We start from the raw sequence: 15,796 nt of genomic DNA, 5'->3' as shown, positions 1-15,796 counted from the left end.
AAATCGAGTAGGACACAGTCCCTGTCCCGCATGGGGCGCACGATCTTACTCCCCATTTTCCAGATGAGGTAACTGAGTCCCAGAAAAGTCAAGTGACTTGCCCAAGGTCACACGGCAGACAAGTGGCAGAGCCGGGATTAGAACCCAGGACCTTCTGACTCCCAGGCCTGTGTCATCGCCCTCCGATGAATAGCGGCCATTACCTTCTGTTCTCCTCAGGGCCCCATCGCCAATTTTGGGGGCAACCTTAATGTCTTTCTCACCTTCCCTCTGTCTTTCGCCATGTCTTCTCTGCTCCTTGGGACCTTCATAGCCCCTCTAGATCGTAAACTCTTTGTGGGCAGGGAATGTGTCTGTTTACTATTCTATCGGACTCTCCCTAGCGCTCAGTACAGTGCTCCGCACACAATAAGCGCTCAAGAAATACAACTGAATGAACGTGGACATCACAGACGACCGCCCACTTCCTCTCCCTCCCCAACTCTACCCAGCGCCCGCCTACCCCACTCGGACACGAGCCGGACGAACGAGGAGGAAGCGGGTCAGGGTTTTTAAACTTTTATACAAAACGAACATTTAAATATTTCAATGTACGGCACGGGACGTTCTTCATTGATATCAAGAGGTCAAATTACATATAAAATTGAGTTCGACTATAAGGCATCTCAGCTCATCCACCACTATTTCTTCTGGAGATCGATCAAAGGCCGGCCGGTTCCGACCCCGCGGATAGAGTCCGTCTGAAATCCGTTTAGAATAGGGAGATCAGAGATTACAAAGAGTCACAAGAAAACGGCATTTAGCATCCATTTACAAATGTCTGAAAATAGTTTTGCAAGTTGCTAAAATTTAAGCAACTACGATTAACTTCAAATATGAGTAAACTGTATTAGAGTTCAATCTCTATTTTCAAAACACCCCGATATTTCCTTAACGGGACCCAAAGCTGCAACGGCCTAACGGAAAGAGCACTTTCAGAGGACCCGGGTTCTAGTCTCAACGCTGCCACTTGTCTACTGTGTGATTAAGTAATTAACCTCTCTGTGCCTCAGTTCCCCCATCTGTAAAATGGGGAATTAAATCCTTCTCCTTCCTACTTAGACTGTAAGCCTCACGTAGGGCAGGGACTATGTCCAACCTGATTGTCTCCCATCTACTCCAGGGCTTAGTACAGTGCCTGGCACATACTAGGAGCTTCACATTTCCCATTTAAAAACAATACAATGAAAATATAAAGCTAATCTTTCAATAGAGACTATGGTTAACTCTCTGAATGCCCTGGTTATGTTTTCAGTAGCAGATCAACCCCAGAGATAAAGCTAAGGAGCTTAGGAAGATCTGGTCTCTCTAATAATAATAATAACGATAATAGTATCTGTTAAGCACTTACCACGTGACAAGCACTGTCCCAAGTGCTGGGGTAGATACGAGCTAATCAGGTCGGACACAGTCCCTGTCCCCCTTTGGGCTCACAGTCTTCATCTTCATTTTTCAGATGAGGTCACTGAGACCTGGAGTAACGGAGTGACTTGCCCAAGGTCACACAGCAGACAAGTGGTGGGGCTGGGATTAGAACCCATGACCTTCTGACTCCCGGGCCCGTCTCTATCCACTATACCATGCTTCTTCATTGGCTAACTTCTGTCTACCGCAGGCTTAGAATAGTACTTAATATAAAATGAGCCCTTAACAAACATCAAAACAGCACGAGCTGATAAGCTACTTGGCGACCTAGTGATTGCCAGGTCTTCCACTTAGAGACTCTTTCTGTTCTCCGATTCTAAGACAGAGAGGCAGCGTGGCCTAGTGGAAAGAGCAAGGGTCTGGGAGTCGGAGGATGAGATGTTCTTCCCCTTGACTATTTATTGCCATTGCTCCCGTCTGCCCGTCTCCCCCGATTAGCCTGTAAGCCCGTCAAACGGCAGGGACCGTCTCTATCTGTTGCCGACTTGTTCATTCCAAGCGCTTAGTCCGGTGCTCTGCACATAGTAAGCGCTCAATAAATGCTATTGAATGAATGAGGACCTGGATCCTAACCCCAATTCTGCCGTTTGTCTGCTGTGTGACCCTGGGCAAGTCGCTTCACTTCTCTGCGCCTCCGTTACCTCCTCTGTAAAACGGGGATTAAGACCAAGAGCCCCACGTGGGACATGGACCGTGTCCAAACTGATTAGCTTTTTAGCAACAGCAGCACCTAGTACAGTGCCTGGGACACAGTAAGTGTCTGACAAATACAATAAATAAAATTTAAAAACGTGGCCTTTATCTGGGGAGGCGGAGAGGGACGAAAGTTGGGCGGAGGAAGGCGAAAGCAAGGCTTGTTGGAGGTCTTGGAAAGGTTGGCCCTATTCACCCTAATGTCCTACACCCGCACTTCAGCCTGAGATGTGCCAAATGTAATCTTTGCCTTCTCTTTGCCGCCTACTTACTCATTCTTTATTTTTGGTGAAGTCAAATGGTTTCCACCACTGAGCAAACTGGAGGGATTTCTTCCTCTGGTCATCAAAATTCTCTCGGATTCCTTTCCTCCAAAGTCTCGGTTCCAGGTCCAGCATTCCGCCAATGATTTCCTTTTCGAGAACAAGAGGGGCTTTTTGCATTGAAAGCAGAAGTGAACCTTTACTCCCGCTCGTGTCCCGTGAAATGCTGTTCTAAAATTTCCACTGAGTTCTGAAAAGTTAGGGCCACGTCATCGAACGAGGCTAAAACAGTGGAAAAAACCTTCAGGTACAGCTAATGGTTCATTAGCTGGGGGAGGATTAGCAAACGAGGAGAATATGGAGGTCCCCAGCTTCTTCTCCAGTTCCTTCATCCTGTCGGCTCTCCTGACATTTCTCTGCTCATCGGCATCTCGATAGAGGGTGGAAGAGATCGCGACGCTCGAAATCAGTCCCTACTGCTTTCTGCGAGCAGCTCTGGGTAACGACTTGATGAGAAAAGAAGTTGAAAAGATTGGCTAAAATGGGGTTCGTGTGATTTTCAATTACCCATGTTTTCCTATATTTCGCTCCCACCGATAATGAGAGTGGGTTATATGTTTTCACTGACAGAGGGTTCACTCCTGCCACCTCCTGAAGTTCTAAAATAATGGGATATTGGGCCCTCCCAAAGGAGGTCTGAAAACCGAGGTAAATTGATTTTCGGTCCCATCAGCTCTCTCTCCAAACCAGCTCCGGAGAGTGGATTTGTCCGAGGCTTGCCGGGTCCACCTGTACGGCACGAATAAATTGCACTCTGCCTTTAATGAAGCTCGGATGCCTCTAAAATATAAAGGTCTCTATGAGAATACGAGCTACTGTATCATTAGTAACAAATGGAAAAATTGAGGACAATTGATGAACTACCTTTCTATGTATTATAAACAGGTCCTCAAATTTTCAAATTCTACACAAATTTCCAATATTTTTCTGAGTATTTTATATTAGAAACATCTCATCTTTGGATGCATTAATTTGATTAGGTTTAATAACAACGCGACGGAAGACATTTGACTAGATAACCAAACTAGATAGAAGAATTCATCCACCTTAAAAAAGTGAGCAATTCGAGCCACAAAGTAAAATCCGGTTCATTACAAAATACATTCACGGCACAAAACCAAGGGCTTAATATGCAGCTCTTTGTAAAATATCACGATTTGCTTTGGAAGTGGAACCTCGTTTCATAACTCTAACAGGGGTCTAAAAAGAAATTACATAATTATTGGCGCGGAGGGGTGGTACTTAGAAAATGGTGCTTTCCCAAATTTTAAAGTTCTCTTCCTGTTTTAGTTCTCCAGTAAGATGAATCCCCAAAAACGTGCCTCTCCTTAGAGTGTGTAAAAATGCTTCTACGTACCTTTCCAAAATAATGGGGGAACTTGTGCCGGTCTTCGATAACGTGGGCGAAGCCTCCCTGAAGGCCGAAATCCACAGAGAAGTAAGGCAAGCCTTTGGGAACCTATACGAAAAAAACACGTATTAACTCCACCGCAAAATCCTAGGGCTGGCGGGAACCCGAGGAGTCTCGGCCAGTGTCCATCCATTTTTATTTTTTAAAATTTCCAGAATAGGTGATATCGCAGCCTTCTATCTCTTCCCTTACAATTCTCTCGGTCTGGAAGTTTCTTCTAATGTTCGATCTGACGATGGTGATGGTATCGGTTCGGCGCTTACTATGTGTCAAGCACCGTACTAAGCGCTGGGGTCGATACAAGCTCATCAGGTTGGACACAGTCCCTGTCCCACACGGGGCTCACAGCCTTCAGGTGAAGGTGAGGTGACTGAGGCATGGAGAAGTGAACTGACCTGCCCAAGGTCACACAGGAGACAAGAGGGGGAGCCGGAACTGGAACCCGGATCCTTCTGACTCCCAGGCCCGTGCTCTATCCACTGGGCCACGCTGCTTCCTTCCGGCTCCCATTTAAGGTAGACAAAAAGTAATGAGTTTGGACACGGCCGCTCGCTACAGTGTTTGATATAATAATGTTGGTATTTGTTAAGCGCTTACTAGGTGCCGAGCACTGTTCTAAGCGCTGGGGGAGATACAGGGTAATGAGGTTGCCCCACGTGGGGCTCACACACTTTTAATCCCCGTTTTACAGATGAGGGAACCGAGGCACAGAGAAGTTAAGTGACTTGCCCACAGTCACACAGCTGACAGGTGGCAAAGCCGGGAGTCGAACTCATGACCTCTGACTCCGAAGCCCAGGCTCTTTCCACTGAGCCACGCTGCTTCTCCGTTAAGAGAAGCTCGTCTGCTCTTCTGCGTTAAGAGCTTAACAAATACCTCATTTATTAGTATCGTACTCAAGTTAAGAACTTCTGAGAGCACATTTTATCTAGACAACCCACACTGGCCTCAAACAGTATGGCCTAGTGGAAACAGCCCAGGCCCGGGAGTCAGAGAACCTTGGCTCTCATCCCAGCTCTGCCACTTGCCTGTTGGGTGACCTTGGGCAAGTCACTTCACTTCTCTGTGCCTCAGTTACCTGTGTTCTCCCCCCTACTCTGTCATCCCCAGGTGAGGCCAACCTGATAGGCTTGTCCGCCGCTTGTCAGCTGTGTGACTTTGGGCAAGTCACTTGGCTTCTCTGTGCCTGGGTGACCTCATCTGTAAAATGGGGATGAAGACTGTGAGCCTCCCGTGGGACGACCTGATCGCCCTGTATCTACCCCAGCGCTTAGAACAGTGGTCGGCACATAGTAAGCGCTTAACAAATACCAACGTTATTATTATCTACCCCACTGCTTAGCGCATAGTAAGCCCTTAACAATGACCACAACAGTTATACTTCCAGTGCCTGGGGGGAGCATTCATTTTTTCAGAACACTAGTTCTTCCATCAGAGCACCATCCAGCAACGACGCCCCATGTAGGTCTCTGATAATAATGTTGGTATTTGTTAAGCGCTTACTATGTGCAGAGCGCTGTTCTAAGCACTGGGGGAGATCAAGGGTCATCAGGTTGTCCCACATAAGGCTCACAGTTAATCCCCATTTTACAGATGAGGTAACGGAGACACAGAGCAGTGACTTGCCCACAGTCACCCAGCTGACAAATGGCAGAGCTGGGATTCGAACCCATGACCGCTGACTCCCAAGCCCGGGCTCTTTCCACTGAGCCATGCTGCTTCTCCTAATAGTCTTATTAGACTATTAGACTTATTAGACTAGAATAATAGTCTTATTATTCTCTGATAGTCTTAATAATAATAATGTTGGTATTTGTTAAGCGCTTACTATGTGCAGAGCACTGTTCTAAGCGCTGGGGTGGACACAGGGGAATCAGGTTGTCCCACGTGGGGCTCACAGTCTTAATCCCCATTTTACAGGTGAGGTAACTGAGGCACAGAGAAGTTAGGTGACTTGCCCACAGTCACACAGCTGACAAGTGGCCGAGCCGGGATTCGAACCCATGACCTCTGACTCCAAAGCCCGCGCTCTTTCCACTCCTTTAATAATAACTGTGGTCTTTGTTGAGCGCTTACTTGGTGCCAGGCACTGCACTAAGCACCGGTGTGGGATACAAGCAAAATGGGTGGGACGTGGTCTCAATTCCCCGTTTTACAGATGAGGTAACTGAGGCACAGTGAAGGTAAGTGACTTGTCCAAGGTCACACACAGGAGACAAGTGGCAAAAGCGGGGATCAGAACTCACGACCTTTCTGACCCCCGGGGCCGTGCCCTCTCCCACTAGGCCATGCTGCTTCTCTTACTTTAGGGATCGGGACTATCGGTGTGCTTACAGTTCAATACTTACAGATTTCCGAATATCTCTTGATGCGAGATCGATCAATTTCTTATTCATGGACCATTCTTCGTCGGATTCCAAGATGGCTTTCTACGAAAAGATGAAAACGACTGTACACATAATGGACATTTAAAAAATGACCAGAATGAATTACTGACTAAATTGGGCATGGTCAATTGTAAGCATTTCTTGCCTTCCAGTGGAACTTAATTTTAGACGCTTCTGACATTTGCAAACTTTGGTTTAAAATTAGTTTAAAGCGAGTGTCTCAGATATGTTTGTCCATTTTAACTGCTGCAACTTTCAGTGACAAAATACAAACTTCAGTATGAGCAATAAATGTGATATTGAATACAGAGGGCCAGATCACACCTACCACACTCGGAGAAATGCGTTTGTTCTCTTGGTTATCTGTATTTGTTAAGCGCACACTATGTGCCCAGGCACTGTTCTGAGCGCCGGCGTCAGTACAAAGGAATCAGGTTTGACACTGTCCGTGTCCCACGTGGGGCTCACAGTCTTAATCCCCATTTTACAGATGACGTAGCTGAGGGACAGAGACATTTAGCCCAAGGTCACCCAGCCGAAAAGTGATGGAACCGGGATTAGAACCCAGGACCTTCTGACTCCCAGGCCCGTGCTCTATCCACTAGGCCACGCTGTTTCTCTGGCTATTCCTTTATGAATAAGTTTAAAAGAAAATAATCTAACGAAAGCTTTGGAGTCCTTGGACCTGATTTCTTCACCAGAACAGGGTACGACGGTGAAAATGGAGGGGCGAGATGAATAGTTCTGCAGTTCCGGACCTACAAAACCCACCCTAGCTGGAAACCGGGGGGGGGGGGGGGGGGGGGGTTTTCAGGTGTGCGTGGAAGGATTAGCCCCTAACATTTATCGATATTATTCTTAAGGATCCCAATTAATCCATCTCCATTCTCCTGGACTGAGCACCTCTGTTAAAGAAAGAAAATCCTGACCCTGAAATCAGTAGAAATTCCAATAGCACCAAATGTAAATTGGAATTTTAATCAGTTATTCAGAAGGACATCAAAGTTTGGTATCACGCTGTAAAGCAAGCTGATGTTCTTCCGGTCCACCCAGTGACGGGTTACATTTCTCTGAAGAGGGACAACACCCATCCACTAACACAGAGACCTAATATCACAGGACATTCGCTAAACGTAGGCGGGTTTTTTTGGTTCTTTTCTGATAAAGGCCAGTCACCAACTATAAGTCAGTCAATCAATCGTACTTGTCGAGAGCTCACAGTGTGCAGAGCACTGTACTAAATGCTTGGAAGAGTACGATATTGCAATACAACAGAGACATCCCCTGCCCACAATGAGCTTAAAGTCTATAAATAGAGACTATAAAGACAACACACAATAGAGACTATAAAGAAAACGGATTAAAGCGGACACAACTACTCTCAAAACGATCCGTCGTTAGTTGCCCATCTAATAATGATGGTATTTGTTAAGCGCTCACTATGCGCAAGGCACCGTTACTACGCGCTGGGTGTATTCGGCTAGTACGGCACGTCTGTGAAATGAGAAGCTAGCGGCTTCTTATATTAAAAAAAAAAAATCATTAGGTTCTTGAAAGTGTATCTAGTCCAGTTGCCAGCCACGGTTACACCTCCACAGACAGCTTTTTTTCTATTTTTCAAGGCCTCTAGTCAGAGAGACTCCACAGTCGCCTTCATTAACAGTCTCCGATTCTAATCACGTATTGCAAAATCTAGGTTAACGTGCCATCTCACTGGCAAGTGGCTTGAGTCACTCGATTCCTTCACTACAGGCCCAGCGTCGTATCTAGAGATTGAAAAATGGCTCCCCTTGTCTCGAGAGGCGTCGGCACCAATTGGTACAATAAATGATTCTGTATTAAATAAATCATCCGGTCATTTGTAATCTGCACTGCTCGAAATTTTTGGCTCCAGTGAAATTGAATGATCCGCTTCTGAAAATTAAGACAAGGATTTTTTTTTCCTTGAACGTACTCGATGGTAAAATCCCAATTCTAGTTGAGAATAGAAAAATCACTCTGACATTGGTAATTACACAGAAGCAGCATGGCCTAGTGGCAAGAGCACGGGCCTGGGAGGCAAAGGACATGGGTTCTAGTTTGCCGCTGCCACTTGTCTGCTGTGTGACCCTGGGCAAGTCGCTTCACTTCTCTGTGCTTCAGTTACCTCATCTGGAAGCGGGGGATTATGACCGTGAGCCCCACTTGGACAACCTCATTACCTTGTATCTACCCCAGTGCTTAGAAAATGGCTTGGCACATTAGTAAGAGCCTAACAAATATCATAATCATTATGATAATTATTACTATTATTATACAGAGAAAGAGAGGAACGGTAACTTCTCACTCTGGTAGCAATCTATAATTTCATTTATACACACCCTATATCCTTTTTAGACTGTGAAATGACAGCGCTGAGGTTAAATACAGCCATCCATCCCATGCTTCTGACGATGCCATAGCTAGTCAGTCGTATTTATTGAGCGCTAACTGTGTGCGGAGCACTCTACCTCACGCTTGAGAGAGTGCAATGGAACGATAAACGGCCACATTCCCCGCCCACAGTGAGCTTACGGTCTACGGGGATCTGCCGTAAAGTACAGATACACGGCAAGCATTTAGGAAGGAGTCCACATGATAAAGACTTTCTCTAATTTACCTTAAAATAGATTGGGGCCATGTCGCCCACTTCCTTCGGGAGAGGAATACACTCGTAAACCATATGGTACCGTTTCTTCGTGCTCGTGTGGGTTTCGAGAAAGACGCAGTCCAATCCTCTATCTTCAAACATCTTTACCAAGGCTTTTCTGAACATCTGAGGAGAAGTCACAGCTATCAGAACCCAGAATACCACTTTTATCATACCAGATACATCACAAGCGGCGATCCATATTCAAAGGAATAGACGTCACTTTGCCGCAATGATATTAAAAACATGTGCCAGCCGATGAATGCACTGTAGACTAACATCTGTAACTATTTTACTTGCTTAACGGATAATGACTAATTTACCAGAAGGAAGACAGGGTTCACAAAGAAGGACGGAGGAAGGCAAAGAAGATATTATTCTCATGACCGCCGGTGACAAATTAGCCGAGAAAATTTTTCCAAACGCAGGATCATCTCAATCGCTGCCTTCCTGGACGCTCTGCTTTGCCGTCGGGTTAAGCATCTTCAGCTTACTGTACCTCCATTCCTGTTATTCCGTCCTTAGACTTTCCTGCTGTTGCTTTCCTCTTCCCCCCGGATTTAGAATGATCCTTCCCCGTAAAAGACGGGGACGGAATTCGACCGACGGTAACACAACTGAGACGCCGATGCCTTTGCGAGCAGATTCATTAGCCATCTCTAAAAATATGGTCAATTTGAATTAATTTCAAAAGCTACATTTGGAGAAAAGCCTCAAGCTTATGCGCCGTGTCAAAAATGGGATCGCCCATCTCGCTGACTTGAAGAAAGGGCAAGAAAATTAAGGTGCAAATTTTCAAGACAGCTTTTCCTCCTTTCAACGTACAATTCTCAGCAGGGTTGTTTTCCGTGAAGCTAACAGACTAAACCTTTTCGCGATCAGCTTCTTCTTTTGATTTCGGTCTCTAGAGCTGGGGAATTGGTCTCTCTCTTCATTCAGCTTTGTCTTCCTCCGGGTGACAGTATAATAACCCAAGTGATATTGCTCCTTTGCCTTGCTCTTGGGTCTAATGTAGTACACAATGCCTTGTAAATCATTTTTAGGGCTACTATATTATTTTCTCCTCACATTAGTGGCTTTTTTCCCCAGTAGGATACAGAGCAATCCACTCCAGCTTCTATAGTCAGCTGAACTATGTGGCAGACAATCTCTCTGGTCTCTCAGCCGCTGACACTCAACGACTCTGAGGAAAAACATGCAAGGTGCTCCCTTTTTAATACTGAATCTGTTCTACTCTCCCAAATGCTTAGCGCCGCGTTCTGCCCTTTCGGCCCTCAGTAAAGACTGACCGGTTGTGGAAAATTACATTTCATGCGGTTTCCAGTTGGCGGTGGCAATCGAGTTTCCCACACTCGAGTCGGGACATGATCTAATCCGATATCCTTGTATCTACCCCAGCGTTTAGCACTCCTGACGCGCTTAATTTGGGGAGATACAGCACTGAAGCAGCAAGGGCTGGTGGACAGAGCCCGGGCCTGGGAGTCAGAAGGACTCCCGGCTCGGCCACTTGCCTGCTCTTCGACCTTGGACAAGCCACTTTACTTCTCCGGGCCTCAGTTCCCGCATCTGTAAAATGGGGATTAAGACTGTGAGCCCCAGGTGGGACTGGGACTCTGTCCAACCTGGTTACCTCAAATCTATCCCAGCGCTTAGAACAGTGCTTGGCACACAGTAAGCGCTTAAGAAATATCGTCATGGTTATTAGTGTGATACATGACTTATAACTGGCCCTTTATCCTCAAATAATGATATGACACTAACGGTAATAGTAATTTCCATTTCCTACAAACCAAATTACTAAAACGGAAATTTGATTTTTAGAATGTGTTCATCCTATGTATGGAAAACAACTTAACTTTCGTTCTACTAAACACCTGCTCTGTGCAAAGCACAGCCTGAGGTGTTGGGAAAGAAGTACACGGACTGGATACAGGCGAGCTTTCTGACCCCCTACACGCTCACAGTCTAAGAATGGAGGGGAAGGAGTGGCAAACACCTAAGTAAAAATACAACAAATACATAAAATACAAGGTCCACAATGAAGAAGGACAGAGAGAAAGAAGGAGAGAAAGAGAAATGGAGCAAAGGCAGGTGAATATCATCCCTGGAGAAAGTCCACAGGATTTCAAATTCCTAATAATTGCTCTAATGAGGAGAAAACTCTTCCTCCCTTGTGTCATTACTATTTTCAGCAGTGCTAAACTGTGATTAGTTGACTAATTGGCTATCCAAATTTAGTTGATGCATTTGGACCTGCAATTCCTTATAATTTATTTAGGTGTACTGTTACACTCTGTAATACTTTCTTCTCCATTTCCTACAAACCAAATTACTAAAACAGAAATTTGATTTTTACAATGTGTTCATCCTATGTACGGAAAACAACTTAACTTTACTTTGGACGCTGCGTTTTCTCAGAGCCTAATAGCTATTTCTAGCGAATGGGTAACTGCCTTAAAATCGTCTACTGATAAAATGTTCTCCATCTCTCGAGACTGCCATCTAAAAGATGGACTTTTAACACCATACCCTCTTGAATACTCCGCATGGACAGCTCAGGGAAAAAAAAAAAACTGAACTTAAGCCAAAAGTCTAATCCTCCACTTGAATAGGCCCTCTCGAAGAATAGGGATCATTTAAAGGTATTTATTGAGCGCTTGCGTGCAGACCACTCTACTGAGAGCTTGATAAAGTCAGCAAGATTCCTGTCCTCAAGAAGTCAGTCAATGTGCTAAGCGCTTAGAAGGGACAATTAAGAAATAAGGAGAGACAATGCCCTCGATGGGCTTACTACTTAACACTTATTGTTCATTCAATCCTATTTACTGAGCTCTACCTGTGTGATAAGGACTTGGAAAGTATAATTCAGCAATAATGAGGGACGATCCCTGCCCACACCGGTATTGTGTACAGAGCACTGTACTACACGTTTGGGAGAGTACAATATAACAGACGCACTCCCTGCTCACAACAGAGCAAAAAAGACTACAGGTAATAGAGGCAACCAGCTCTAAGGGGTGAATATCAGACTGCTTAAATGGTTTGGGCCCAAGTATATAAAAGTGATGCAGTGGAGAAGGAGAATATGGTGGCAAAATGAAAGATTAGTCGGGGCAGGCTTCCTCTAGAGAAGGGATTTCCGGTAAGGCTTTGAAAATGAGGAGAGTGAGGGGGTCTGTCGGCTTTGGAGGGGGACGGAATTCCGGCGGGGGAAGGAGGGTGTGAAGCAAGGGGTCGATGACACGAGAAGACGAGAGCGAGAGCGAGGCCCAGGAGATTGGTTGATATTAGAGGAGCAGGGTGTGAGGACTTTACTCTATTAGGTGAAGAGCGAGAATAGGGAGAGGGGAGTTCTGGGGGTCTTAAGCAGATGGTGAGAAGATTCCACTTAACCACTGGAGGGTTTGGAGAAGTGGGGAGATGGGTGCAGAACGATTTTTTTTTTTCCCAGAGAAATGATCTGAGCAGCCGAATGAACAATGGACTGCAATGGACTGGGAGAGATTGGAGTTAGGGGAGGTTTTATTTCCTTCGCTGTGGATGACCTTTTTTAACCAAACAAAAAACCACCCCTCTAACTCAGGTAGTAAAATCCAAGCACTTAGGCCACAGGAATCTGGCTTCATTAAATTGAGACCGTGCTTTCCTCCTCTTTGGGCACTTTTAAATATCTCTATCTGAATGTTTTAACACGAGTCCCCGGGCTCTTTCGAAGCTGCGGTTTTTTGCATTTTCTAGCCGAGGGTCCCGCTCTCCCTGTTCACTTGTCACACATTTAGCTAACAGACGTTTCCTCTCTCTCTTGGGGACACTGTAACAGGGTCTTGAAATAATTCCAAAGGAGTCTCACATATGCTGTGCCCTTTCAAATCTTTTAAAAGGCCAAGAGACGACAACACGGCATTGAATTGCAGAAGCTAAACGGTGTTACGAAAGAAAAAGAAAACCGGAAGCTCAAATTAGTCACAAGATTACCAGGCACAGTGCTAGGCGGGGCCAATTCTCTTCAGGTGGACTAAGGAAATCAGGGTACAAATACAACCCTTTCCTTTCAGGGTCCACAACTGGTTCTTACCTACTACTTTTCTCTTCTAGCGTTGAGCCTTCTACTGTCAGTGGACCACAGAAAGCGATCCCTAGGCAGCTGTGCCCTTTTTTGGCACGCTACAGATACTTGATGATGTGATTCGAATCGTACAAACCCAGAGGTAGAGCGGAAATTCGAATCTGAATCTTCCGCTTCTCCACTGATTGGCTACCTACTATTTGGAGGACACCAAAACTACTTAAGGGATAGACTTGAGTATAAATTTCGTTGGGATCAAAATTAGAACATACAGCCACCTAAATCGACCCTTGCCAAGTGCCCAATTTTGCACAGATGTTTAAATAACTTTAAAAGGCCTAGTGTCAATCATTGACAAATCATTCCCTTAATGTTCGGTTGTCAACATTGTAATTAAGAATAAAAACCAACAAACGGCATACCTACCCTCTCCCCAAATCTATCCCCAGCTCCAATTCTAATCAAGTACTAAATGAGATTTTCCGACGACTGAGGTGGTTGATTCGGATTTTTGGAAACCGTGATAACTGGAATTTAGAAGTGATTGGACTTTAGGTATTTCATTTTCAATTGTTTACCTCCCTAATTAGATATGCCTAATGTATAATCAGGGCAATAATAAGTCTAATCTCTCAGTGACATAAACTGTCAGAATCAGTACTGAACTCCATATTATTAAAACTCTCAAGCTTATCTATACACTTATCTGTTTATTCCTATGCACGTAAAAAAAGTGCAAGCTATCTTCATCACAAAATGTCAAGGGGAAACAATGGTGCAAATCATTTTTCGAAACCGCAAAATACTCTGTAAAAGTGATACTTGGCAGTTTAGTGCTGACCTGGATCTCTTCCCAGATATCCTCGTCCAGTAACGTAGCTGCTGTATGGTGTTGTAAAGGGGCGATTAGACAGTGGCCTTCGGTTAGAGACTGATGGTTAGGCAAACACAAGTACACCTAAAAAGGAAAAAAACAACAACCAAAAAAAAAAAATCGAAGTTCAAAATATCAACTACTACTGCATTTCTCCCTCTCAGGGTCGCACCTGGAGAGTTTCCAGTCCTCTGCCGGTCTCGGCTAGGGGACGGAGAGTCAAGCAGAGGCCCGTCCATTCCATTCCTAGCTTGGCCAGCGGCTAGCGAGTGGAAGGCCATCTGTTACAAGTCCAAACTCACCCACGCTGGGCAGCAGCGGCCCGGGAGAGAGTCGAGGGCGGCGACTCAAGTCCGCGACCGCGTGGAAGGCGGCAGTGGTAAACCACTTCCGGATTTTTACCAAGAAAACTCTACGGATCGACTACCAGAACGATGGCAGAAGGAGAGCGGGGCGTTCTGGGAGAGATGTGTCCGTGGTGTCACTGGGGGTCGGAAATGACTCGACGGCATACGACATGACTGCGTTTCAGGTCTTCACATTAAGAAAAGTACTTTTCGTCATTAACGTTGAATCCCAAACTGAAAATTTGAAAATGTGAAGTCATAAGAGGTGGAATCCCCTCAGGAGCCGGAGAGACTGAGGTACTAACACCAAACCGGCTACTGTTAAGCCCTGGTCTGCTCTTTCTTTCTCATTCCAGCTCCGACGGATTGGAGTTTTCTTACCTTAGTCCCTATGGCAACAATAAGGTGTTTCGGAAGTTCCGGACTATCGAAGCAATACGGGCATTTCTCCATCTGTGCGGCAAGTTGCCGGTGCTCAAAGATGGCTTTTCTTCTCTGTCTCTCCTCTTCTTCCCCAGGACGTTCCTTCTTCGCCGCATTTGAAACAAACATGTCATCCAGAGTATAGTATTCCCTGTCGGTTTTTTCCATAAGCTGAAGAGAGAGAGGGAAGAAAAAAACTGAGTCCGGTTCACTTTCTGATGGGAGAAGTGGCGGCTGACGCAGAATTCATTCATTCCATCATATTTACTGAGCGCTTACTGTGTGCAGAGCTCTGTATTAGCACTTGGAAAGTACAATTCGGCAACAGAAAGAGACAATCACTACCCCCAAAATGAAACTCGCCGTCTAGAAGGGGGTAGACAGACAACAAAACAAGCAGAAGAGGCAAGTTTGTGGATTCTCCATTTGTGAAGACTGTTCAGCTCCATTCTCTCTATACTGTAAGTTCCTCGTAGGCAGGGAACGTGTTTAACAATTCTGGGTGATGTCTCTCTCAGTAGAGACTGAACTAAATGCATTCATTGAGCTTCCCGGCAATAGCCTTTGATCCCTTTTTATACCAAGGTGCTCTTCCAACTCTCTCATCTTCTGTTTGGCCCTGATCTATCACTCTTTACATGTATCCAACTCTCCTGGGATGGAACTTTCAATGTGTTTTAAAGAAATTGCTTCCCTTTTATATTTTAGACTGTCGATAAGACTGTAAGCCCGTCGATTTGACTGTAAGCCCGTCAAAGGGCAGGGACTGTCTCTGTTACCGATTTGTACATTTCAAGCGCTTAGTACAGTGCTCTGCACATAGTAAGAGCTCAATAAATACTATTGAATGAATGAATTTTGCCTTGTTTTCAGATATGCAGCTGTGGAAGCACAATGGTCAAACCCTGTATTTGTCCCCCTTTCTCTCTGACCTTCCGCTCCGCCCTAGGCTTGCTTGACCACTCTGGGAGGGCACGTTGGCTACTCAAGCCAAGAAACTACTCCCTTGAGTTAATCAAGATCCCCGGCCCCGCTTATCGGGAGTATTAGATCACCTAGAACAGAGCAGGGACTTATTGCTTTCTCTCCTAAAATGCTTCTCGTATTGTATGTTTCCGATCACTCTCCAGGCTGTACCTA

At 45.4% G+C, this 15,796-nt stretch overlaps 1 protein-coding gene and 1 non-coding gene across 2 annotated transcripts in view; one reads left to right on the top strand and one right to left on the bottom strand.

Moving 5' to 3' along the window:
• Positions 1-542: 542 nt before the first annotated feature.
• Positions 543-15,796, bottom strand: part of CWF19L2 (CWF19 like cell cycle control factor 2) — a 58,459-nt gene continuing 43,205 nt past the window's right edge. The window contains exons 13-19 of the mRNA XM_007666833.3: positions 14,615-14,827; positions 13,854-13,970; positions 8,917-9,072; positions 6,240-6,320; positions 3,838-3,939; positions 2,430-2,570; positions 543-740 (exon numbers count right to left, since the gene is read on the bottom strand). Of these exons, the coding sequence (XP_007665023.2) occupies positions 2,430-2,570; positions 3,838-3,939; positions 6,240-6,320; positions 8,917-9,072; positions 13,854-13,970; positions 14,615-14,827 (810 nt within the window). The 3' untranslated portion in view covers positions 543-740. The remainder of the gene's footprint in view (positions 741-2,429; positions 2,571-3,837; positions 3,940-6,239; positions 6,321-8,916; positions 9,073-13,853; positions 13,971-14,614; positions 14,828-15,796) is intronic.
• Positions 14,041-14,178, top strand: LOC114805986. The gene has a single exon (XR_003754117.1). It is a non-coding gene; the product is annotated as a small nucleolar RNA SNORA7 (small nucleolar RNA).

Source organism: Ornithorhynchus anatinus, chromosome 20 (assembly GCF_004115215.2).
Source record: "Ornithorhynchus anatinus isolate Pmale09 chromosome 20, mOrnAna1.pri.v4, whole genome shotgun sequence".
Lineage (NCBI taxonomy): Eukaryota > Metazoa > Chordata > Mammalia > Monotremata > Ornithorhynchidae > Ornithorhynchus > Ornithorhynchus anatinus.
The sequence above is the reverse complement of the archived record's forward strand: the minus strand, read 5'-3'. Positions and strand labels throughout refer to the sequence as shown.